This window comes from Podarcis melisellensis (assembly GCF_964234715.1).
Source record: "Podarcis melisellensis genome assembly, chromosome: 7".
In the NCBI taxonomy this organism is placed as follows: domain Eukaryota; kingdom Metazoa; phylum Chordata; class Lepidosauria; order Squamata; family Lacertidae; genus Podarcis; species Podarcis melisellensis.
In genome coordinates, this window is record NC_138539.1 from 3,136,350 (window position 1) to 3,159,627 (window position 23,278).

The 23,278-nt window shown below is 48.2% G+C and overlaps 2 protein-coding genes across 4 annotated transcripts in view; one reads left to right on the plus strand and one right to left on the minus strand.

Moving 5' to 3' along the window:
• Nucleotides 1-12: 12 nt before the first annotated feature.
• TIGD5 (tigger transposable element derived 5) overlaps nucleotides 13-23,278 on the plus strand; it is a 76,395-nt gene continuing 53,129 nt past the window's right edge. Inside the window, exons 1-3 of one of the 2 annotated variants that reach the window (XM_081918825.1) lie at nucleotides 13-111; nucleotides 6,774-9,819; nucleotides 9,854-10,307. In XM_081918825.1, coding sequence (XP_081774951.1) covers nucleotides 7,339-9,246 — 1,908 coding nt within the window. In that variant the 5' untranslated portion in view covers nucleotides 13-111; nucleotides 6,774-7,338 and the 3' untranslated portion in view covers nucleotides 9,247-9,819; nucleotides 9,854-10,307. Of the gene's footprint in view, nucleotides 112-6,601; nucleotides 9,820-9,853; nucleotides 10,308-23,278 lie in introns of those variants that run through there. The other variant, XM_081918826.1, reaches the window with a different exon arrangement.
• Nucleotides 12,721-23,093, minus strand: PYCR3 (pyrroline-5-carboxylate reductase 3). Of its 2 annotated transcripts, XM_081918911.1 has the most exons (7): nucleotides 22,899-23,093; nucleotides 18,776-19,075; nucleotides 17,961-18,025; nucleotides 17,077-17,256; nucleotides 14,968-15,180; nucleotides 14,299-14,391; nucleotides 12,721-13,183 (listed from the first exon to the last, which is right to left on the minus strand). In XM_081918911.1, the coding sequence occupies exons 1-7, from the start codon at nucleotides 23,050-23,052 to the stop codon at nucleotides 13,001-13,003; spliced, it is 1,188 nt and encodes a 395-aa protein (XP_081775037.1). In that variant the 5' UTR covers nucleotides 23,053-23,093; the 3' UTR covers nucleotides 12,721-13,000. The 2 variants fall into 2 exon arrangements, with proteins under 2 accessions (XP_081775037.1, XP_081775038.1); XM_081918912.1 differs by lacking the exon at nucleotides 18,776-19,075 and having other exon boundaries at nucleotides 22,899-23,084.

Here is a 23,278-nt window from a genome sequence, read left to right on the forward strand (position 1 = left end):
TAGTAGTGACTGATGGGAGTAAACCTCTTGCCTCTCCTTGCACATGGCCTCCCAGTGCATATAATGAATGTCGAAACAGGTACACTGCACATTTCCAGCACATCGCACAAAGTAGGTCCCATATTTACAGTAACCTCAGAATCCTAGTTTTAATGTATTTTTAACGTTGCATAAAAAGGGAATTAGCCAGTTGTCCCATACATGGCAGAAGCTGCATGAAACCCTGGCTGCAGTCGCACATCAGCGTAAGCCATAGTTAGTGGTTTATTGTCAAGGTGGAGATAGTTTCCATTTTGTTGCTCCATTAGTACTAGCAGGAGAGACCATGATTCCTTGCTCAGCATTACGTCCAAACCAGGGATTGTGGTCTGTGTCACTCAAACAAGCCATGGCCAAGAAACAAAATGCACATCTTAGGATTCACATAGCAGATTTTTTATTTTATTTTGGGGGGAGAGTGAGGAGAGTGAAATAAACCATGATCCCTCATCCGGACACCGTGCTAAGCCAGAAATTGTGGTTTGCTTTTCCAGTTTGTATTATGGGAGGAGCAAAGTGGGAACAGTGCTTGCACTCGTGGTAACTCTTCCACGACCTTTTGATATAGCCAATAGTGCTAAGTAAAAGGGATAAGGGATTTGGGGAGAATTTGGAATATTGAAGCTTTCCCTAGAAATAGAAGCAGCATCCAATAGCGTAAAAGAGTGAGCTACAGTTTTGGGTCAGGGGAAAGAGCTGGAGAAGGGAAAAAACAAGGATTTTAACAAAAGGCTGACAAAAGACACAAGGAATAGATAGGATTCTTCCACAGCCACAAATTACTTGAATTAAATTTTGAGAAAAGAGCCATATTTTGAGAAGGAACAGTTAGTGGGGGGCGGGCAGGGAGAAGAGTTTAATTTTATTATTCTCCAGTTGCCTTAAGTGTCAAAGAGCACATAACAGAAGCAATGACCCTTCCATCCTAAGGTCAAAATCAGGTGACTTACAAAATGCTAAATATTGGGGCTATCACTTTGGAAAATTTTATGAGAGGAGCTATTAGCTAAAAGGATTCAGCAGCAGTAAATATATTTGTTAAATTATTACAGTTATGACTTGGATTATCTCAAAAGGGATACACACTTTGAGACATGGGCATGATTTTACTACATGAACTGCATAGACAATTTTGTTTGAAAACCCAAATCCTTAGAAAGGGTGCTTACATGGTATTTCCCCTAAATGTTCCATCGTATTCTGGGATTAGCAGAATTAGAGCCAATTGCTTTAAGCCAGTGAGCGAAGCTGCTGTTTCAAAAAGGAGGCAATATTTTACAGTAGGTGGGGTTATTTAAATGCCTATTTTAAGTTTAATATAATTAATTACTATTATTTTTTGTTTGAGAGATGCTAAGATTACGGTTATAAAAGTTTAATAGCATGGGCCTTACCCTCTCCTCTGATCCTACCGGTTGCGATAGGAATGCCTCCAGATCTGTACTGTACATGACACCTAGTGTGAGCGGTAATTATATCTATTGCAAGGTTAATCAGCAGTCACTACACAGTTGTGGAAATCGCAATAGAGATATGTCAAGCATGAATACCTTCTGGCAGCCTGAAAAAGCTTTCTTGGTTAAGCTGGCTTTCAACAGCCATAGTAAAGCTAATGTGGATTTATTTTAAATTTTAATGTGGTATTCTGTTAATCACTTATTTTTTCAGGAGTTGCTACCAAGCTTTTGTAAAAGAGCTGGGTAAAATCTAAAACCAATATAGGTAAAGGTAAAGGGATCCCTGACCATTAGGTCCAGTCGTGACCGACTCTGGGGTTGCGGCGCTCATCTCGCTTTATTGGCCGAGGGAGCCAGTGTACAGCTTCCGGGTCATGTGGCCAGCATGACTAAGCCGCTTCTGGCGAACCAGAGCAGCGCACGGAAACGCCATTTACCTTCCCACCGGAGCGGTACCTATTTATCTACTTGCACTTTGAGGTGCTTTTGAATTGCTAGTTTGGCAGGAGCAGGGACCGAGCAACGGGAGCTCACCCCGTCGCGGGGATTCGAACTGCCGACCTTCTGATCAGCAAGTCCTAGACTCTGTGGTTTAACCCACAGCGCCACCTGCGTCCCAAAAAACCAATATACAATTGTCTAACAGGCAATACACCTCAGATTATCAGTGGCAGAGGACGTATTTTCCATTAGGAGGCTGTAGATGATGGAAGACAGTAGTAATTTTGCATTCCTGCTGTTTTTGTTGAAATAAGATGCTATCCACTCCTCCACAAAAGCCTCAGCATCAAAATGAAAGACACGAGTACGATATAAATACTTAATGCCACAATTGCTATTAAATACTTTAAAAGCCAAGCCTAGTAGATCTGCCTTACTGGGCATCACTTTTCGTTCGAGTAAATCAAGCAAACAAAGGAGCAAGAATATTGTGAGCAAGTACTTACTTTTTTAGTTCCTAGGATAGCATTAAGGAAGAAAGACAGAAAACAGGAAGGTTAAGATGGTTTTGTTTCCAGAAACATACTAGCCACAGCACAATCCTACAAGACAAGTAGAAGCTGCTTATGGCATTGTGCAGAAGTGGAAACATCTGAAACACAGCACAACAAAAAAGGGTTTGACTCTTGAAAAACCTGCTCCACTCCCAAAGGGTAGCTCTCTCCCCTGTATGTAACACGAAAGTTCCACCCTCTACGGCAGAAGGCTAGCATAATAGAGAATCCCTCAGAAGCCCACATAATGAAAAGGAAAATGTATTATGACTGTTGTTGTTTAGCCGTTTAGTCATGTCTGACTCTTCGTGATCCCCTGGACCAGAGCACGGCAGGTCCTCCTGTCTTCCACTGCCTCCCGCAGTTTGGTCAAACTCATGCTGGTAGCTTCGAGAACACTGTCCAACCATCTCGTCCTCTGTCGTCCCCTTCTCCTTGTGCCCTCCATCTTTCCCAACATCAGGGTCTTTTCCAGGGAATCCTCTCTTCTCATAAGGTGGCCAAAGTCTTGGAGCCTCAGCTTCAGGATCTGTCCTTCCAGTGAGCACTCAGGGCTGATTTCCTTAAGAATGGATGCGTTTGATCTTCTTGCAGTCCATGGGACTCTCAAGAGTCTCCTCCAGCACCAGAATTCAAAAGCATCAATTCTTCGGCAATCAGCTATTATTATTTAAATCTATTACCTGCCCTTCACCAGCAAGGTCCCAGCGGAAGTTACAGATGCTGAAAAATCAGTATTAAAACAGTTAAAACTAATTACTATTGCAGGAATAGTGTGGATCCTGAAAGCACACTTCTCAGGTGTCAAAGACTGTTAGATGTATAATGAAGGTGCTACACACACACCTCTGTAGGGAAGGATTTCCACAACTTAGGGGCTACCACAGAGAATGCCCTGGTCCGGACCAACCTCCCTGCTCTGATCTTCCGAGGGTGGTGAAACTACGAAATCCTCAAGTAAAGATTTGCACATTAGCTTAAAAAATAATGACTACCTTAGTTTTGATGGGGGGGGGGACATTTGAGAAAATATGTAACCAGGTCTTGAGGCACTTGGGTTTTTCCCAATCCTGGTTAAAGATATTCCGTCACAGTGTCAGGTTAGAGATGCCCGTCCTTTTTCTGAACCAGAACCCTCAACACAACAGTAAGGGTAGGAACCTTAAAAAAAAGCCCTGCTGGATTAGGCCAAAGGCCCATATAGTCCAGCATTCTGTTTTAAGGGCCACTTAAAATAAAAACTCAAAAGTGAGGGGGGGAGGAGAGAGAACAAGGACAGAGGAAATACTGCTATAAAAAGAAAAGGGAAATCCAACAGCAAACATTTAATGCAGGGAAGAAAAAAATATGTATGATCCACAAGCAGTTAAGATAGCATACAGTAGTTAACAACATTGAATTAAAAATGGAACAGTGGTTAGAATGCAGGAAATGCAAAGATAGAACTGTCACAGGCAGAGATACTCAGGAATGCTGCAGTGCTTTATAGCTACAGCAGATGTTGTAGCCAATCATGTTTCTAAGACCGGGCAATAACAAACCAAAACCCAGAAACAATCCCTCACATTTATTATTAAGAAGTAAATGCAGACATATTTCTTTAGCTGTATGAAGAAGCTGGGCTAGAGAAGGTTGGTGAAAGAATTCAATCACTGGGTGGCAGAGATCTGCAGAGAGCACTGTGTGAAATAAAGTTTCCTCTTGAGAACGCCTCAGACTCCATCACAAACGGGTTCACTTGCGAGTAGAAAGGATCACATCTGTGGCAAGAGACCACCTAGTAAGAAAATGCAGTTCTTTGTATATGCATCCACAAGCTTCTTTGTGTACAGCTTTACATATTTCCTGGAGGAAGGTTGCATTGGCTCACAGCTGCTTGGAAACAAGCTCAGGAATTATTCAAGTTCATGAAAGACAGGACTACCATGGGCTAACAGAAGGAATGGCAAAAACAGAAGACTATGCCTGAAAACGTTTCAACAACCAAATGGTGACAAAAGGAAGTGATCACCTGCATGCCCCGCTTGGAAGCATTTCAAAAGCATCCGTAAGGCCACTGTCTGAGGCAAAAATGCCAGAATAAGCAGCCTTTGGGTATGATTCAGCAAAGCAGTTCTTCCGAACCCATAAGGTAGGTCAGCATAAGAGAGGCAGTCAGGTGGTCAGTCTGCATGGCATAGGTAAAGGTAAAGGTACCCCTGCCCGTCTGGGCCAGTCTTGACAGACTCTGGGGTTGTGCGCCCATCTCACTTAAGAGGCCAGGGGCCAGCGCTGTCCGGAGACACTTACGGGTCACATGGCCAGTGTGACATCGCTGCTCTGGCGAGCCAGAGCTGCACACGGAAACGCCGTTTACCTTCCCGCTGGTAAGCGGTCCCTATTTATCTACTTGCACCCGGAGGTGCTTTCGAACTGCTAGGTTGGCAGGCGCTGGGACCGAGCAGCGGGAGCGCACCCCGCCGCAGGGATTTGAACCGCCGACCTTTCAATCGGCAAGTCCTAGGCACTGAGTGGCGAAAACCAGCTTTAAATACTAGCAGCCAAAATGGCTCAAAGCAGCATACATGGCTCTCCTTCCCCTCATTTCATCCAGACAGCAGTCCCATGAGGTAGGCAAGGATGAGAGATGGTGACTCACGCAACAAGACCAGCCAATGAGATTCACAGCTGTTTGAGAATTTGAACCCAAGTCTTCCTAGACACTATAACCAATGTGCTACAGCAATGCTATAGAAGAGACCAGTTATCACCCCAACTTTGGACCAAGAGACAATCACTTGCCTAAGGCAGCCTACAATGTTAAATCATAGTCAAGATTTGGATCAGCAACCTCTCAGATTTATTCTCTGGGCCAATTACAACCCAACTCACGACCACATCAATGGGAAAGGAAAGACTGGGGTGAGTGGAAGAGCACCCCAAGTTCCTCAGAGAGAAAAAGTGGAGTAAAAAAAAATTCATAAATAACCTAGTGCTAGAGCAGCACCCCTCTTCTTAAAGTTGCATTTTTCACCTTGTCACATATTACTATGGTTTTTTTATAGCAACATCTATGTGTATGGTGCCTTAGAAACAAGTTAGACAGGTCCCTGCCCTAAAAGGGCTTACAGTCTAAAACAGAACGCAAATGGCAGCATTTTTGTGTACCCATTTACAGGTGTTTAAATAACCTTCTACAAATACAGCTAGATTAATAAATACTGTACGCCACTATTTCAATTCCATATGAGTTCAATGACTTTTAAGCAACTAACTTTCACGTTTTTTCACTTTAGCTTATCGAATGTTATCCATGCTGTCTTAATTTGTGTAAGATGCCTTGATACCTGGTTTTTTGGGGGGAGAGAAAGGGTGGGATATAAAGAAAGAAAGAAATAACAACAATAATTTTCTAGCCAGGAAAGAAAGGAAGAGGAAGGCAAGGGAGGTGGACCAGGCGATCCCTAAGGAATCTCCTCCCGATTCTGCAATCCTACCTATAAAAGGGGCTTTTTTCCTAACCCGCCTCCTGCTTCCATTCATGTGGGGGGGTGGGAGTAAATAATAATAAAAAAACCACAATAATTTTCTTACCAGGAAAATGACACAAAAACCCTGAAGCAAAGGGGGGGTCAGACTAGATGGCCCTCTGGGTTCCCATTCCACCTGGAAGGGGCGCCCTCCTCTCTCCCCCTCCCTCCTGTTTCCCTATTTGGGGGGGGGGGGGGAGAGAAGAGAAATAGAGCAGAGGCTGCAACCGGCGGTCCAAAGTCAGGCCCCCGCGGTGCATGATGGGACGTGGGGGGGGGACACGGTTTCAGGTCAAGCCCATTTTCAAAGTATCAGGGCCCCCCCCTACTTTTTTGCCGGTAAAGCGTCGCCTAGCAACCCCTTCTCAACTCCCCCCCCCGTGAGAAGAAATGGTCTCTACTCACGCAATAACCGTTAGGTGAGAGGAGGGAAACGGTACTTTTTTTGCGGGGGGGGACGACGACCCGAGAGGAATCCGAACCAGCAGCTGCTCCGCACCGCGCGGTCTCCGCCTGAGGAAAGAGAGAAGGCACGCGCCGCGCGGGGGGTTCTGGGAACGCGGCTGTTCGGGGCGCGCCATTCCCGCTTGGAAATGGGGGGGAGGGAATGGGTGCAATGAAAGGAAAAGGAGGAAGTTGGAGAGCCGCGGAGCAAATGGAGTAGTGAATGGGTTTGTTTGTTTTTTTTGAGTGGGGGTTAATAATCTTACTAACGGCCATCAATGTGCAGGTGAAGTTAATCCTTTTTCTTTTCTTTTCTTCCCCCCTACCAGAGGTGTCGTCAATGGAATAGCCCGGTCCAGTGAAAGTGGGGGGGGGATGAAAAGGCAAAACAGGATGACGGCAGCGTGAGGCTGAACTTTTAGCTTCTTTTTAGAAAGAACATTTCTGTTTGGTTTTTTTAAGGCAACACATCCGGTGAAAGAGACTTGCGGATTTTAGAAGGCGGAAATCCCAGTTTCTTTCACTGGACGGTCCCCCCCTCCCCGGCTTCGACAGGTTGGAACGATCCAAAAGAGAGCATGAGAGAGTCCAACAGACGGCAAAACATGGGGGAGAGCAGCAGAGGAGAGGAAGATTCCATGGAGAGAAGGGGGGGGACGGAAAGGGAGCTGTCCCGCGGCGCATGCGCCTTCTCGGCCGGCCTGCCCTATCGGAAGGCGAGAGAGGCAGAGACGACAAAGGCGGCCGCTCCGCCCCTCCCTCGCTTTTCAGCTCTCCCCGGATATAACGCGCCCCGCTTTTCCCGCGGCCTGGTTTTATACCCCCCCCCCACAATAAGCTTCCTTCTCGCTTGTTTGGGGCACTTCCTCAGAGGGGCTTTGACGGGAGCCCGCCATGGCAGGGGGGCAAGGTGCCCTCCTCCCTGCAGTGGAAGGGATCGGGGCCCCAGGCAGCCCTGAGGGGGACCAGGCCTCCCCCATGAAACAGCCACCAGCTCCAGGTGGGCCTGCAGGCTCCTCGCTCCCGCACTGCGGCAAGCCTGACGACGACCTTGCGAGGCGGGCCCCCCGTGCCGCCCCGTCTTCCCCGCTGCCGGCGTCCAAGATGGCTTTCCGCCGGGCCTACTCCATCAAGGACAAGCTGCAGGCCATCGAGCGCGTGAAGAGGGGCGAGCGGCAGGCCTCAGTGTGCCGGGATTTCGGGGTCCCCGGCGGCACCCTCCGCGGCTGGCTGAAGGACGAAAGCAAGCTGCGCTGGTTCCTGGACCAGTTGGGGGGCGAGGTGGGCACGCACCGCAAGAAGATGCGCCTGGCCAACGAGGAGGAGATCGACCGCGCCGTCTACACGTGGTTCCTCGCCTTGCGCCAGCACGGCGTACCGCTTTCCGGACCGGCCATCCAGGCCCAGGCCGAAGCCTTTGCCCGGCACATCTACGGGCCCGAGTGCACCTTCAAGGCCAGCCACGGGTGGTTCTGGCGGTGGCAGAAGCGGCACGGCATTTCCAGCCAACGCGAGGGGGGCGGCTTAGGTGCAGCAGGTGACACGCCTGCCCTCCAAGCTGAAGCGGACACCGCTTCCCCCTGCTCGGCCTTCTCCGGCCATACCCGTCCGCCCACGGCTGCTGCGCCACCAGATGAAGGCGGCTACAGCGACGACCAAATCTACAACGCTAACATCACCGGGCTTTATTGGAAGCTGCTGCCAGGCCAGGCCCGACTGCCGCAGCCTCTCCCATCGTGGCCGGGAGACGGGGTCACGGTCCTACTCGCCGCAAATCTAACCGGCTCCCACAAGCTGAAGCCGCTGGTGGTGGGAGGCCTGCGGGACCCTCCTTGCCTCCGGTGCCGCAAGAGGGAGACGCTCCCGGCTTGCTACCGCTACAGCCCCCGGGCCCGGCTGGGCTGCTCCCTGCTGCGGATTTGGTTCTTCGATGATTTCGTGCCTAGCGTGAAGCGCTTTTTGCGCTGCAGCTGCCTCCAGCAGAAAGCCGTCCTTCTGCTCAGCTGCCCCTATGCGCACCCCGAGGAGTCGCCCCAACTTCAAACTCCGGACGGGTCCATCCGAGCGCTCTTCCTTTCCAAGGCGGCAGGAGGGTCTTTCGGAGGCAGAGGCCGGATTTTGCCGCCACTGGAACAGGGCGTTGTGTCGGCTTTCAAGCTGCTGTACAAGCGGGAGTTGTTGCGCTTGGCCGTGGCGTGCCTAGCGAGAGGAGCAGCTGTGGGGGAGTCCGAAAAACCTGGCGGAGAGCTGGACTTTGGCCGCTCTTTTCTCCTGGAGGATATGCTCTGCCTAGCTGGCCTGTCTTGGGATCTCATCCCGGCTGGATCCATTGAGAAATGTTGGCTCCTTGGCCTGCGTGCGGCCTTTGAGCCCCACTCTGGAGGCGAAGAGGAGGAGTCGGGAGAGGCCTTTGCAGGTGTGGACAACCTGGACTTTGCTGACCTCGTACACCTGGCTGCCCTTACCTGCAAGTGCCTGGCTCCAGAGGAAGTGGCCGATTGGCTCCACTTAGATGATGTTATTCCGGACACAGAGGAAGGGGAAGGCAAGGAGGAAGAAGAAACAGTTGGGACAAGAGTTGGAGGTGGCGGGAGTGATGGAATGGGAGATACTCCGCTGCCCACTGCCCAGGAAGCAATACAAGGCCTGCAGAAGGCCTTGCGCTGGCTGGAGAGCCAGGATCCCCAGGAAGTTGGGACGCTGAAGGTGGTCCAGCTCCGGTCCTTCATCAGCATGGCACAAAGGCTGCAGAAGGCAGCTGAACCAGACTCATGGCAAGGCGGCTCAGAGCAAAACAGCTAACCAGATTATTGCACTCACCTACATATCTGGTGGAAGTGTTTAATCTTTATGCAGCAATAGGGAATGGTGTCGTGTGCCCACTGGGAGGTGCAAATACGGCACAATCAGGGCAGAACAGGATAGTTCCTTCCCCCTCCCTATGAGCACTGGGGTGAGGCTGTTAAAGGGGCTCGACTCCCCAAATTCTGGGGGTTGGAAAAAAGTGGCTATTAACAGCAGAGAGGCAGTAGGGGTACCTCTGCTCCCTAAACCGTTTGCTCAGGGTGCAATTCCTGCCTGTTCCCTATGGTGGAACCACATGGACTTCCTTCTTACTTAGAATTTATACATGGCGGAGGTTTCCTTTCGAACACACTCTACGCAGGGTAAAATTACTTGTCCTGTCCAGCAGACAGGTTGAAAAAGTTGTCCCAAGGTGGAGACAATCTCGCTGCAAGTTCAAAGAGGTTTGGGGGGGACGGGTGCTCCCTGCAAAAGGGGTGGGGAGTTTGCAGTGGTTTTCCAGTGTCAAACAAAAGATTGAGGTTTGAGTTGGCCATGTAGGCGTACTTGAATAGAAAATGAGTTGGCCATGTAGTTGTACTTGAATAGAAAAGGGAATGCACAGAAGTACAGGAGAGGGCTCTAGAATTCAAATGTTACCTAAAAAGCAGAGTTGTGTATGAAAGGAGCAGAGCTGTGCAATGGGAAGAGCGCCTAGGCAGGAGTATAGTACTCCCTGATTTTCTGCCACCCACAGCGTCAGAACTATTTGGTAACTCCCCTCACCCAACCACCTTCTTTGTAAGCTTATCACACTTGTTGAAAGGGCTGCTTGCTATTCCCCTCCATAGGTCCTCCTCAGTTTCTTGCTGAATCTCCTCTTTTTAAAAACAACCATGCCTTTCCAAGCAGCACACTGGATCAGGACTGGTGAGATACTCAGGAAGCTTTGGGTGACGTACAGAGAGATGAGGTGGCACTAACCCTCCATGAGTTAGGAGTTACTTGGATGCTTCGAAAATAAGAGACCCACCCTGCCCTCCAGCCAAAGAATTAATTTAATAAAGTGAAATGGTACAGCTACTGGTCTCTCACTTGTGAACAGACTTGAATTGGACTTCAGAGACTTGAATTTTCACATCATGTATGTGTGTGTTTGGAGCTTTTTTGGGGTTAATGCTGTCCTATTACAGAACTGAAAAAAACCCCAAAATGATTCCTGAACATGCTCAATTGGTTCCTCAAGAAGCAGACTCTTTTCCATTTCAGAGTACAGTGGTACCTCGGGTTACATACGCTTCAGGTTACAGACTCTGCTAACCCAGAAATAGTACCTCGGGTTAAGAACTTTACTTCAGGATAAGAACAGAAATCGCACGGCGGCGGCAGAGGGAGGCCCCATTAGCTAAAGTGGTGCTTCAGGTTAAGAACAGTTTCTGGTTAAGAACAGACCTCCAGAACAAATTAAGTTCTTAACCCGAGATACCTCTTTATGGCAATTATTGGGAAATAGAAGCCTTTTATTCAGTTTACAGTGGTACCTCTGGTTGCAAACGGGATCCGTTCCAGAGCCCAGTTCACAACCTGAGCAGAGCGCAACGCGGGTCACAATTCGCCGCTTCTGCGCATATGTGTGACATCATTTTGAGTGTCTGTGCATGCGTGAGCAACGAAACCCGGAAGTAACCCTTTCCGGTACTTCTGGGTTGCCGCGGGACACAGCCTGAAAATGCTCAACCTGAAGCAAACGCAACACGAGGTATGACTGTATTGTTTTCCCAGTTCTGTGATAAGAGATCAGCGGTGGGATCCAGTTGTTTTAATGTAATGGATTTATGCCTGTTCTTTTGCACCCTGGCTGCAATAAGACAGTGGCACCCCAATGGCACATGCACTTGCCTGGGCCCGATTGGAACCTACGAAAGGAAAAGTCCCGTCTCCCTTGCACTGTGTGAGCAATGTACAATTTGGGTCCCTGTGCAGTGTTAGACCCGCATAGGACAGCTCTAGCTCAGTGGCAGAGCACATTTAGAAAGTCTCAGGCCCCATTCCCAGCCAACCCCAGGAAGAGGTGGGAAAGAACTCTGAAACGGTGCTGCTTTGTCAGCGTAAATATTGATTCAATATACCGTATTTTTTGCTCTATAAGATGCATCTGGCCGTTAAGACGCACCTAGTTTTTAGAGGATCAGCTCACAGTTGTGCAGCTTCTTTTGCAAAGGGGGAAAGCCCATTTTTTTAAGGATCAGCTCAAAGTTGTTGAGCTTACTTGTAAAGGGGAAAAATCCTGTTTTTATGGTGTTCAACTCACAGTTCTGCAGCTTCTTTAGGAAAGGAAAGGGAGCCGTTTCTACAGTTTCCAGACAGATAATCTAATCAACAAGTCACATGTTGCTGGGGAAACAAACAGCCTCCATCTGCAGAACATTCAACAATGGAGGCCTGGGCAAGGGGGTGGAAGGGGAGCCAGCGATCGATCACACATTTGCTCCATAAGACGCACAGACGTTTCCCCTTACTTTTTAGGAGGAAAAAAGTGTGTCTTATGGAGCGAAAAATACAGTACTGCAGCTTCTATGCTCCTAAGCTTCAGTGCACTACCGATGGGAGGCAGAGATGATTCTGAATCCCAGTTTGCTGGAAGCCACAGGAAGGGAGAGGGCTCTTTGTGCTCAGATCCTGCTTACGGGCTTCCCAACAGAGGAGGAATTTGGTTGGCCACTGTGAGAACGGGGTGCTGGACTAGATGGGCTGCTGGATAGATCCAGCAGGCTTTCCTTACGTTCTTATTTAACCAGCCAGCCTTTGGTTTGTCTGCAATTGAAGTTTACTCGGCCAGATGTCTTCCTTTGCTACTTCCATCAACACCATTCTCTGTACCAGAAGTGCAGCTTCTTTTAAAGCAGCCTTTTTCAACCTGTGAGTCCCCAGATGATGTTGAACTACAACTCCCATCACCCCTAGCTAGCAAGGCCAGAGCTCAGGGATGATGGGAGTTGTAGTCCAACAACATCTGGGGGCCCACAGGTTGAGAACCACTGTTTTAAAGCGAGGTGCAGTGCGAAAACAGGGACGCGGGTGGCGCTGTGGTCTAAACCACTAAGCCTAGAGCTTGCCGATCAGAAGGTCAGCGGTTCGAATCCCCGTGACGGGGTGAGCTCCCATTGCTCGGTCCCTGCTCCTGCCAACCTAGCAGTTCGAAAGCACGTCAAAGTGCAAGCAAATAAATAGGTACCACTCCGGCGGGAAGGTAAACAGCGTTTCCGTGCGCTGCTCTGGTTTTGCCAGAAGCGGCTTCGTCATGCTGGCCACATGACCTGGAAGCTGTCTGCGGACAAAGCGAGATGAGCGCCGCAACCTCAGAGTGATTCACGACTGGACTTCACTGTCAGGGATCCTTTACCATTTACAGTGCAAAAGGCTCGTTTCTGCTAGTGCTTGTACGCTCAGGTAACTTTGGTACATAATAAGGACAGAAGAGAAGCTAACATGTCGATAGGAAGCATAGAGTTGGGTGTGTTTAATAATATTGAGGGCTCAGAGAGAGATGATGATTGTCACTGGTGTGGATTCTTCCTTTGCTGTTGAGTCACGCAGCGGGGGGGGGGGGGGGGAGAGAAAATCCCATGAGTGTCAATCTTCCAAAGAAGAAACAGACTGCCATTGCTCCAGGCCATCTGCCCCAGAATTCTTCCAGGTGGTTCTCTATCCTGATCCCACGCATAAGATGTGGGGGCCTCCATCGCCAAGGCCACCACATGCCCACCCCCTCCTATCGCTTGCCCAGTGTCTGAGCGCGGCAGGTGGCTGCCTCCACAGCGTTCATGACAGTAGAGCGAAGAGCACCCTTTTCCAGCTCATGCAGGGCGTGGATGGTTGTTCCCCCTGGGGTGCAAACCGCACTTCTCAGAACCGCTGGGTGCTCCCCTGTTTCGAGGATCATTCTTCCTGCTCCCTGGAAGAAAAGACAACAAATACAGTTTCAGATATGACGATTGCGGGTAGGGGTGGGGAATGGATGGCGCATTGGCTTTCCACGCAAGGAACCAAAGTTCAGATCACTGCTCAATCACAAACAATGTTAGAAACTCAGATAGATAATCTAATTGCCAAATGGCAGCTTAAACCTAGGTTACAGTCGCCACAATGGAATGTCTTTGCTCTGGGTCCCCGTCCCCCTGCAATAGAGTTTTGTTGGAAGCCGCCCAGAGTGGCTGGGGAAACCCAGCCAGATGTGGGGTATAAATAATAAATTATTATTATAATTATTATTATTATTTTCATTTCTATACTGCTTTATACAGTCATACCTCATGTTACGTCCGCTTCATGTTACGTTCTTTCAGGTTATGTCCCACAGCAACCCAGAAGTACTGGAAAGGGTTACTTCCGGGTTTTGCCACTCACGCATGCAGACGTGCAAAATGATGTCACGCGCATGCGGAGAAGCGGCGGATCACAACCTGCGTGTGCACGGACACGCTGCTGCGAGTTGCGTTCTTTTCATGTTGCGAACGGGCCTCCGGAACAGATCCCGTTTGCAACCAGAGGTACCACTGTATTTTAAATAGCAAATCTCAAAGCAGTTTACAACAATGAAAACATCAAACTAAAAAGAATCCAGAAGAAATTCAAGCTTCGAGGAAAGAATGATAGATCCTTAGCTCGGTCTGTAGAGCATGTGACTCTTAACCCCAGGGTTGTGGGGTCAAGATTTGGGTTAGGCAAAAGATCCCTGTGTTGCAGGATGATTGCAGGGTCTGGGTTGGTTCCTATAGAGAGAGTCGGTCCTTGAGGTATTGCAACCCTGAGCGGTTTAACCAGCACTTTGAACTGGGCCCATAACCTACAGTAATTGGCAGCCTGTGCAGTTGGGCTGCAAACCATCTTGCCCCAGTGAGCAACCTGGCTGCTGAATTTTGCACCAACTGAAGTTTCCGAACTCTCTTGAGAGGCATCCCTACATATAACACATTGCAATCATTTAAACCTAGAGGTTACAAAGGGAGATTATGGAGGGATGGGATGGTGGAGAGACGGAGGAGGTTGGCAAGAATCACAGCTCCTTACCAAGAGGGTCTGAGCAGCAATCTTCTGGGCCATAGGCCCCGGCATCCCCATCTTTACGGCTCCTTCCGCCAGTGCTTCAGCAAACATGTATGCCTGAGGTGATGGGGAGAGAATAAAGAAGAGGAAACAGTTACCAGACCTTCTAATTAGATTAGAATAATCACTTTCTGGAGTCCAAAGGCTTTATTCATGCAGGAACTATTTACGGCATGAGGAGATGAGAGAGCAAAAGTAGCGGGCATCTTGGTCTCAACAATTAGGGAGACAAAAGTAAACAAAATGCCTCCGCTTTTAGGGGTAGAGTTAACTTAGACAAAGCAGAGATTTGTCTAGCAAGTGTTCTTGACGTTGCTAGACAAACAGTGCCCTCGTGGATTAAACTAACACATGCATTAACTTGAAGCTCAAGGCAAGGGTTAGCTAACCTGTGCTTGGCTAATTGAATATGATGTTGGACTCCAACTTTCATCATCCCCACTGGCATGCCAAAGCACTAAGATGATGGGGAGCTGTACCCACAACGCCTGAAGGTCCAGTGGGCAGCCCTGCACAATAGGGGACCCCGAATGCAGAAAGGCCAAGGCAAGAACTGCAGAATATGTGTTTAAGCCCAATGCCATGCCTACTATTTAAGAGGCCACTTGCAGACCCAACAAAAAAGCAGCTCACATAGGCAACTCCGCTGCCGCTCAGCCCTGTGTGGATGTCGATGTAGGATTCAGGGCCCTCTTCACACAGCCCACTGTGAGACAGCAGCCTCTTCAGCAGGGCCACATCCTCTTCCTCCGCGCAGGTGCCCCGAGCCAGAACGATGGCGCCCGACTGGATCACGCAGGGAAGGTTAGGCATGATCCGCAGCACTTTGGTCCCAGCCGGAAGCAGCTGTAGAACCCCAGAAAAGCAGAAGGAGGAATGTGCATTTAGTGTTGCAATCAGGAATGCTTTACCTAACATTTAGCCACTACCCACAAGGACTGAGCTTAAGCTTCAACATTCTGCAGGGATTCCTTGCATTCGGAACAGGTTTTTTAACGAGATGTTGTTTAAACTGAGTGGATAATATGATTGCCACCTAGACGTTATGGGGAATTTAAGGCAGTGGTTTCCAAATGTTTTAAGGCCACCACACCCTTGGTTCCATAAACTCACCCCCGGTGCCCACTATCCTATTAAAAACATTCAGGCCAGCAGCCAGCATGACCATAGCTGTCAAATTACAGATTCGAAAATAAGGGACCAGCAGCCTCGAAAATAAGGGATCAGCAGCCAAAATAAGGGATTTTCCAGGCAGAGGTATGTTCAGCTTCTGAGCCCCTCCGACCCAAGGGCAGAAAGCCCAGCCAGCAGCCAAAGCAAGCCTCAAGCAGTTGTTCCCACAGCGCAGCAACCCAGCAAACGGGATGCAGCAAGGAAAACCACCGTCACCTCTCCGCTGGGAAGCGCTGAGCAAAGGCGAGTCCCCAGGCAATGCGGTCGATTTGATCGGCACAAGGCATGCAAGCTCCATCCCCCCGTCGTTCTTAGACTCCTTATTGGGTGAGCAACGCAGCCAAGCAACACAGTTGGAGCCTCCCTCCTCCCTGGCCAGCTGGCAGGGAGGGAGGGAGAGGAGCTGCTTCCTTTGAAACCCGGGAAATTTAAGGGACATTATCAATAAGGGACACGGCGCTGGGATAAGGGACTGTCCCACGAAATAAGGGACGCTTGACAGCTATGAGCATGACCCACTAAGATAATGTTAGAAGCATAGAATTGTAGAGTTGGGAGGGACCACAAGGGTCATCTAGTCCAGCCCCCTTTAATGCAGGAATCTTTTGCCCAACATGGGTCTCAAACCCACAACCCGTGAGATTTAAGAGCCTTATGCTCTACCGACTGAGCTCTCTAAAACTGAAAACCATAATTGCTCATTTATTCGAAATCCAATTAAAACTGTTTGGTTTAATTAATTGAACGAAACAGATGAACTTAGTCCAGCGATGCCAGCTTTTCAAAGCCTGATAGTCATTTCCCCCTGCCACTCCTTGCCTCTTAGCACCCCCCAAGTAATCCCAATACCCTCCCAGGGGGCAATACCGCTCACTTTGGGAACCACTGATCTGAGGGTTGTGTCCGAACAAGTTTTACTCTGAGCGAACCCATTGAAATTAAATAGATAAACCTTTGCAGTATGAATTTCCTTTTTAACCAACATGTATTCTCTCATACTTCTTGATGGATTTTTTCCCCTTACATGTTGCAAACCGCCTCAATATGTTTATTTTTATTTTTTTATGAAAGTGCAGATTACAACTAAGTAAAGTAAATAATGGGCCCAGGTTAGTCTTGCGCCTTCATTTCAGCGGGTCTATTCTGAGTAGGACTAGCACTGGCCTTCTCTGCTAACAGAGATTCTGTTTCAACTGCAGGTACCAAGGATTTGACATGATTGTGTGCAAAACCTGAGATGTTCCAGTGAGCTGCAGCCTCACCTGCACATACCAGGTAGTGGCAGCAATAATAATAATAATAACAATAGTAATAATTTATTATTTATACCCTGCCCATCTGGCTGGGTTTCCTCAGCCACCCTGGGCAGCTTCCAACAAAATATTAAAATACTGTGGTCTGTTAAACATTAAAAGCTTCTCTAAATTTGTACAATCGAGTTCCAGCCCAAAGCAAATTCAATGGAGAGTACAGTGATGATTGGGCTGCAAGGTTCACTAACGCCCTACTTCACCATGCTGGGTGTGCCTATGGAGATGGGCCCGTGGGCCTGCTCCTCCAAGAACTCACCTCTTCTAAGGCCTGCAGTGTGACTCCAGCTGCCATGGAGACGACGACGTGTTTTTTGGTGACCGCAGATGCGATCTCTCGCAGAACCGTGGGGAGCACATGGGGCTTGGTAGCCAGGAATACGATGGTGCAGTTCTCCAGAATCTCCAGGTTAGAGTGCGTCGTCTTGCACTCAAAAGTCTTTATTCAAAAGAGAGATCACAAGGTAAGAACATGAAAACTTCATGCCCTGCAGGTGGATCAGACCATACGCCTATCCACTCAGTATCCTGTTTCTGGTCGAGCACGTGGCTCTAGGAAAGCCACAACTGCGACGAGTCCAACAGCACACACAGCTGCCCCACTCATGTACTCTGGCTAACTGGTGTTTAGACACTCAGTGATGTGGGGCAGAATATTCCCCAGTGCTTAATTTTCCCATGGATCAACAGATCTGAATTGCTCATTTTTAAATGTAACTTTTATTGAATTTTCAAATTTTTGCAAGCTGACTTCAAATTAAATTGCAACGTATTGATGTCCCACCCACACCTCCAGAATGGTTTTGTTCATACCCTTTTCTACTGCATTATAGATCAAACACTTGTCTATTACAGAAATCCCTCTAATACATTTACTTTGTCATTTTACTTCCACTGCTGCCATCTCAAATCCTGCCCACAACTTCATTTGACTATACTGTAGTGCTTTTCCAAAGAGTCCAAAAAAGGCTTCCCTCCTTTCTAGAAGAATTTCATCATTTCAATCTCTTAATATTGCTGTCAGTTTGCCATTTCAACATCGTCCATTACTTTTAAAAGCCATTCCTCCTTTGTTAGAATTAATTCCCCTTTCCAAGCCATCCAAGTTGATTCAGGTCCTGTTGACTTTTGGCTTTCACTTACCTGGAACTTGTCCAGGTTCCTGTTGGATGGAGCACTAGCAAAGATGTTCACTGCCTGGACTTCTCCTGCGAGAGATGGAGAGAAAGAAAGCTTGGCTGAATGTACGGCACCTTATGCCTTGCCCAAACACGAGCCCAGCAGAAGAAAGACCACTCTGTTTTTGCAAGCTGTCTTGCAAAAAAAAGGACAAGGCAACAAGTTCAACCTCATCATATCTAATTAATAGACAGAATGGACTCATCTGCAGCTCACAAAACTCTCTGGAAAAACACTCGTTCCCCACTATTGACAAAGGAAAGTTTTGACCATCAGCAGATTCCAGAGGGCACAACTGAAAAACCCCTGACATCTTCACCTCTTTGGAAAAAAAGGAAACCCCCTTAGAGGATTTCCCTTCTGCAATCTCAAGGAATTTGGGCTCCAAGTGGTTCAGGGCAGGGGATGCACAACCTGTTGCCTTCCAGGTGTGCAGGACTCTACCCGCCATCTTCCCTAACCATTGGAACGGCAAGGAGTTGGGAGCCCAACAGCATATAGAAGACATCTGGAAGTAGCCCTGTTTAAGGAAGTTTTTAATGTTTTGCTGTGGTTTCATAATTTGTTGGGAGCCACCCAGAGTGGCTGGCAATCCAGTCAAATGGGCAGCATATAAATATATTATTATTATTAATCCAAACCCTACTTCCCTGGCTTAGATGATGAAGATTAATGTATCTGTGAAAGTGTGTCCACACTATGCTAGCTAACTAAAACACTGTAGTAGTTCATCTTTTGCAAAAGGAACTCTCCAGACCCCTAAGAATATCAGCATTTACCGTCTGGTCTCCAACTTTCCGTTTTTGAACAAGATGCTTGGGTGTGTGGTGATGACCCTACTCCAGGACTTCCTGGGAGAGGGAGATTATCTTCAGCCATTTTACTCTGGTTTCCAACCTGGTTTGGGGACTGAAACTGCCTCGGTCGCCCTGGTGGATGATTGATGCTGGACGCTGGACCCGGACAGAATGTCCCTGTTCTTTCCGATGGCGTCCTGAGCCACTTTCGGTGCCATCGGCCCTGCTGTCCTTCCTGGGATGGGGTTTCTGGGTGCCGTAATAAAGAGACTCCGGCTTTTCCTGGAGGGCAGATTCCAGAAGGTAGTTCCGAGGGGCAGCCCCTGCTTCGCACTTTTGTTTTCAGGTGTCCCAAAAAAAATTCCACCTTGCCCTCTACCTACCCAACATCGACATGAAACCCACACAGAAAGAGAATCTAGAGTTTTGGAGTTCACAGTCACCAATATGCAGATGCCACACAGCTCTGGATCTCCTTCCCATCTCGGTCCAGGGAAGCTGTAAATGTCCTGAACCACCGCGTGAATAATAAATAATAATAATAATAATAATTTATTATTTATACCCCACCCATCTGGCTGAGTTTCCCCAACCACTCTGGGTGGCTCCCAATCGAGTGTTAAAAACAATACAGCATTAAATATTAAAAACTTCCCTAAACAGGGGTGCCTTCAGATGTCTTTTAAAGATAAGATAGCTGCTTATTTCCTACACATCTGAAGGGAGGGCGTTCCACAGGACGGGTGCCACCACCAAGAAGGCCCTGGACTGGATGCAGATGAACAAGCTGAAACTCAGACTGCACAAGGCAGGTGTGCTCTCGCCAGGGGATGAACCAGCCCGGCGATAGGGTTACACTCCCCCTGAAAGATGGGGCTTGCCGTTTTGGTGTGTTCCTGGACACAGCTCTGCCTCTGTTGGTCAGATGGCAGCTGTGGTCAGGAGTGCCTTGCTGCAGCAACCAATTGTGGAAGGCTCCCGGAGTGGTCAGGGACACGGGTGGCACTGTGGGTTAAACCACAGAGCCTAGGACTTGCCGATCAGAAGGTCGGCCGTTCGAATCCCCATGACGGGGTGAGCTCCTGTTGCTCGGTACCAGCTCCTGCCAACCTAGCAGTTCGAAAGCATGTCAAAGTGAAAGTAGATAAATAGGTATCGCTCCGGCAGGAAGGTAAACGGCGTTTCCGTGCGCTGCTCTGGTTCGCCAGAAGCGGCTTAGTCCTGCTGGCCACATGACCCAGAAGCTGTACGCCAGCTCCCTCGGCCAATAAAGCGAGATGAGGGCTGCAACCCCAGAGTCAGCCATGACTGGACCTAATGGTCAGGGGTCCCTCTACCTTTAATGAGTCTGTATGGGAGTACTGTATATTGTATTTAAAAATGGGGTATCAGAGTTTTTAGGGGCTAACCAGGTTGGGATAGCTGGGATAGGAGGCTTGTTGGGTTTTGAATGTCTTATGTACCGTACTTTTCGCTCTATACGACGCACCAGACCACAAGTTTTTGGAGGAGGAAAACAAGAAAAAAAATATTCTCAATCTCAGAAGCCAGAACAGCAAGAGGGATCGCTGTGCAGTGAAAGCAGCAATCCCTCTTGCTGTTCTGGCTTCTGGGATAGCTGCGCAGCCTGCATTTGCTCCATAAGACGCACACACATTCCCCCTTACTTTTTAGGAGGGAAAAAGTGAGTCTTATAGAGCAAAAAATACGGTAGATTTTTCAATTTCGTTGTTCTGTATGTGACAATGACAATAAAGATTATTGTATCGTATCGTAAACAAACTCTATATGGGACTCCCCCTGGAGTATGTTTGGAAATTTTGGAAACCCCTCCTGGCACATAATGCCTTTCAAGACCATGTTTCTGCCTGGCTCTACCAGCTGCTGGTCATTTTCCATGTGCAATTAGATGTCGTGCTTATCATCTTGCCTGTGCAACCGGCATGCTGTTAGCCAAGTTTCCCCTGCACAACGTTCTAGGCAATTTGGCACTTCCATGGGACAGGATTTAGTTGGGGGTTTGTGCACAGGGTATTACGTGCTACAAGGAACAAGGAAGGGAATCATCAAAGATAGATGAGTATCTTTCCATGAGCCGGAGTAATTTTCCACGATGGATGTAAAGCAATAAAAAGCTCAGTTACACTCAGTGACAAAACTTTCCCCCACCTCCCATTCTGGGACACAATTTGCAATACACTTACTCTGAAGTAAGCCCCACCTATTTTGCAGCCCAGAACTAGATAACTGAAAGATGTCACTGAGCTACTGTTTATAAAACACACAATTCTGTACTGCTTAATACACATGGAGGTGGTTGTGGTTACTCAAGTTTTGTCATGTCTGAAGGCCTTGGAAAAATTCTTCTACTTGGAGGTATTTCACAGGACAAAGTTTGGCCTAAGGGGGGGACGACTCCACTTACCCCTTCTAGGGGAAAAAACCCTCCTCTGAGCCCGTAACTGAAATGGGCTTTTGGTATTTTAGGGTCAGTTTAGTTATATTTTATATTAGTTATATTTTACCTTTCACTTTTAAGTCCCATTCTACTTGCAATCTTGTAGCACTTTCTCAGAGTAAGCCCCATTAGACTCAATGGAATTTAAGCACACATAGACTTACACTGTGCTATAAAATTAAATGAGCTTGCTAACAATGCTATTAAGCTGCAGCTGGGCTAGGCTTTGAAAACTCTATTCCATGCAAAAACAGAAGTCCTGTAGCACACAGACTGGAAAATCTGTACATAGGGAGATTTCTTAGATTGTTTAGGGAAGCTTTTAATGTTTGATATTTTATTGCGTTTTTTAATATTCTGTAGGAAGCCGCCCAGAGTGGCTGGAGAGGCCTGGCCAGATGGGCGGGGTATAAGTAATATATCATTATTATCAATATTTTACCCATCTAATGCAACATTATCTGACTTAGGGTGTGAGGAACCTTTGGCCCACCTGGCATCGTGGAACTATAATTCCCATCACTCCTGGCTTTTGGCTATGCTGGCAGGGGCTGATGGGAACTGTAGTTCGGCACCATCTGCAAAACCAAAGTTCCAGCACACCTGAATTAGCTTGGCAGCAGAGACCTCACCATCTTCTAAGCAACAAACTTTTTCAGCAGTGGGCTGGTCCACTGCCCCTCAGACCTTGTGGGGGGCTGGGCTATATTTTTTTGGGGGGGGGGAAATGAATGATTTCCTATGCCCCACAAATAACCCAGAGATGCATTTTAAATAAAAGGACACATTCTACTCATGTAAATAAAGCTGATTCCCAGATCCTCTGCAGGCCAGATTGAGAAGGCGATTGTAAAATTAATGAATGCTAGAATGACGTTGGTTTAGAAACTATGTGGTTTCCAGCTGTAATGGTTAAAGTAAATAGAAAAGAAAGGTTAAAATCTAGATGGAAAATAAGGGTGAGGATTTGCTGAATTAATAACCAGAAATTGGAATACAGAAAGGGGAGGTATGAGGAAGTCGGGGAAGTAAGGTACAAGAAAATAAGAATGAAATTATACCTGTTTTTTGTTTGTGTTTGTTTGTATTGTTGTTATGTTTTGTTTTTAATATAATTTTTGAAACTTTAATATCTATTTAAAAAAAAAAGATTGAGAAGGCGATTGGGCCGGATCCGGACCCCGGGCCTTAGTTTGCCTACCCATCTTCTAAAAACAAGGTACCTGCTGTCGCAATGCCTCTCCCCAACAGATACAGAGACTGCCATACCCAAAGGCAGTTCAGCCAGGGGGTGGGTCTTTCCCAGCCTCATAGAAACACAGAACTGCAGATTTTGAAGCGTCTCCCCACCCCAGGGGCACCTAGCCGAGCGCCCTGCAAATATTCTAACCAGAAATCATATTTAGTCTGTCTTTCAACCTACGCCCTTTGCACCGCGCAACAACAGATCCGCCACCTTTGTAAATCACTTACAGCAGGTTTACTCAAAAGCAAGCCTCATTTGTAATCCGATGGCGTTCCTTTTTCCTACAAGGGGTTTTTAAGATCTCAGCCCCTTGCTGATTTGGGCTTTTTCTAGAATTTTGTCCATGCAGGAGATTTCCCCTTCCCCCCCAACACACCTTGCCTCTCCCTACCTGCCCTTACCTGCCAGCAGGATCGCCTGGGCCACAGCGCTGGCCATGCGCCCCGCCCCGATGAAGCCCACACGCAGCTCCCGCAGCTTCTCCATCTCCGCAACCTGCCACGGACCGGCCGGATTGACTCCCTTTTTAACCTCCTCCTGAACAGCTGAACTCATAATACCCACGTGGCCCGGCCCAGACTCCGCCCACCGCTCGAGCCAGGGAGCCAATCAAGCCGCGCGGTTCCTCCCCGCGCGGTGAGCGCGAATGAATCCCACGCCGCCATTCAGAACGCGGCCATTCATCTTTCGCCTCCGCTCTCCTGATTGGCCGCCGCTGGATTCCAAGCGGGGCGTGGGAGGGCCGGCGCGGCTGCGGATTGGCTGGGCCGGCTCTGACGTC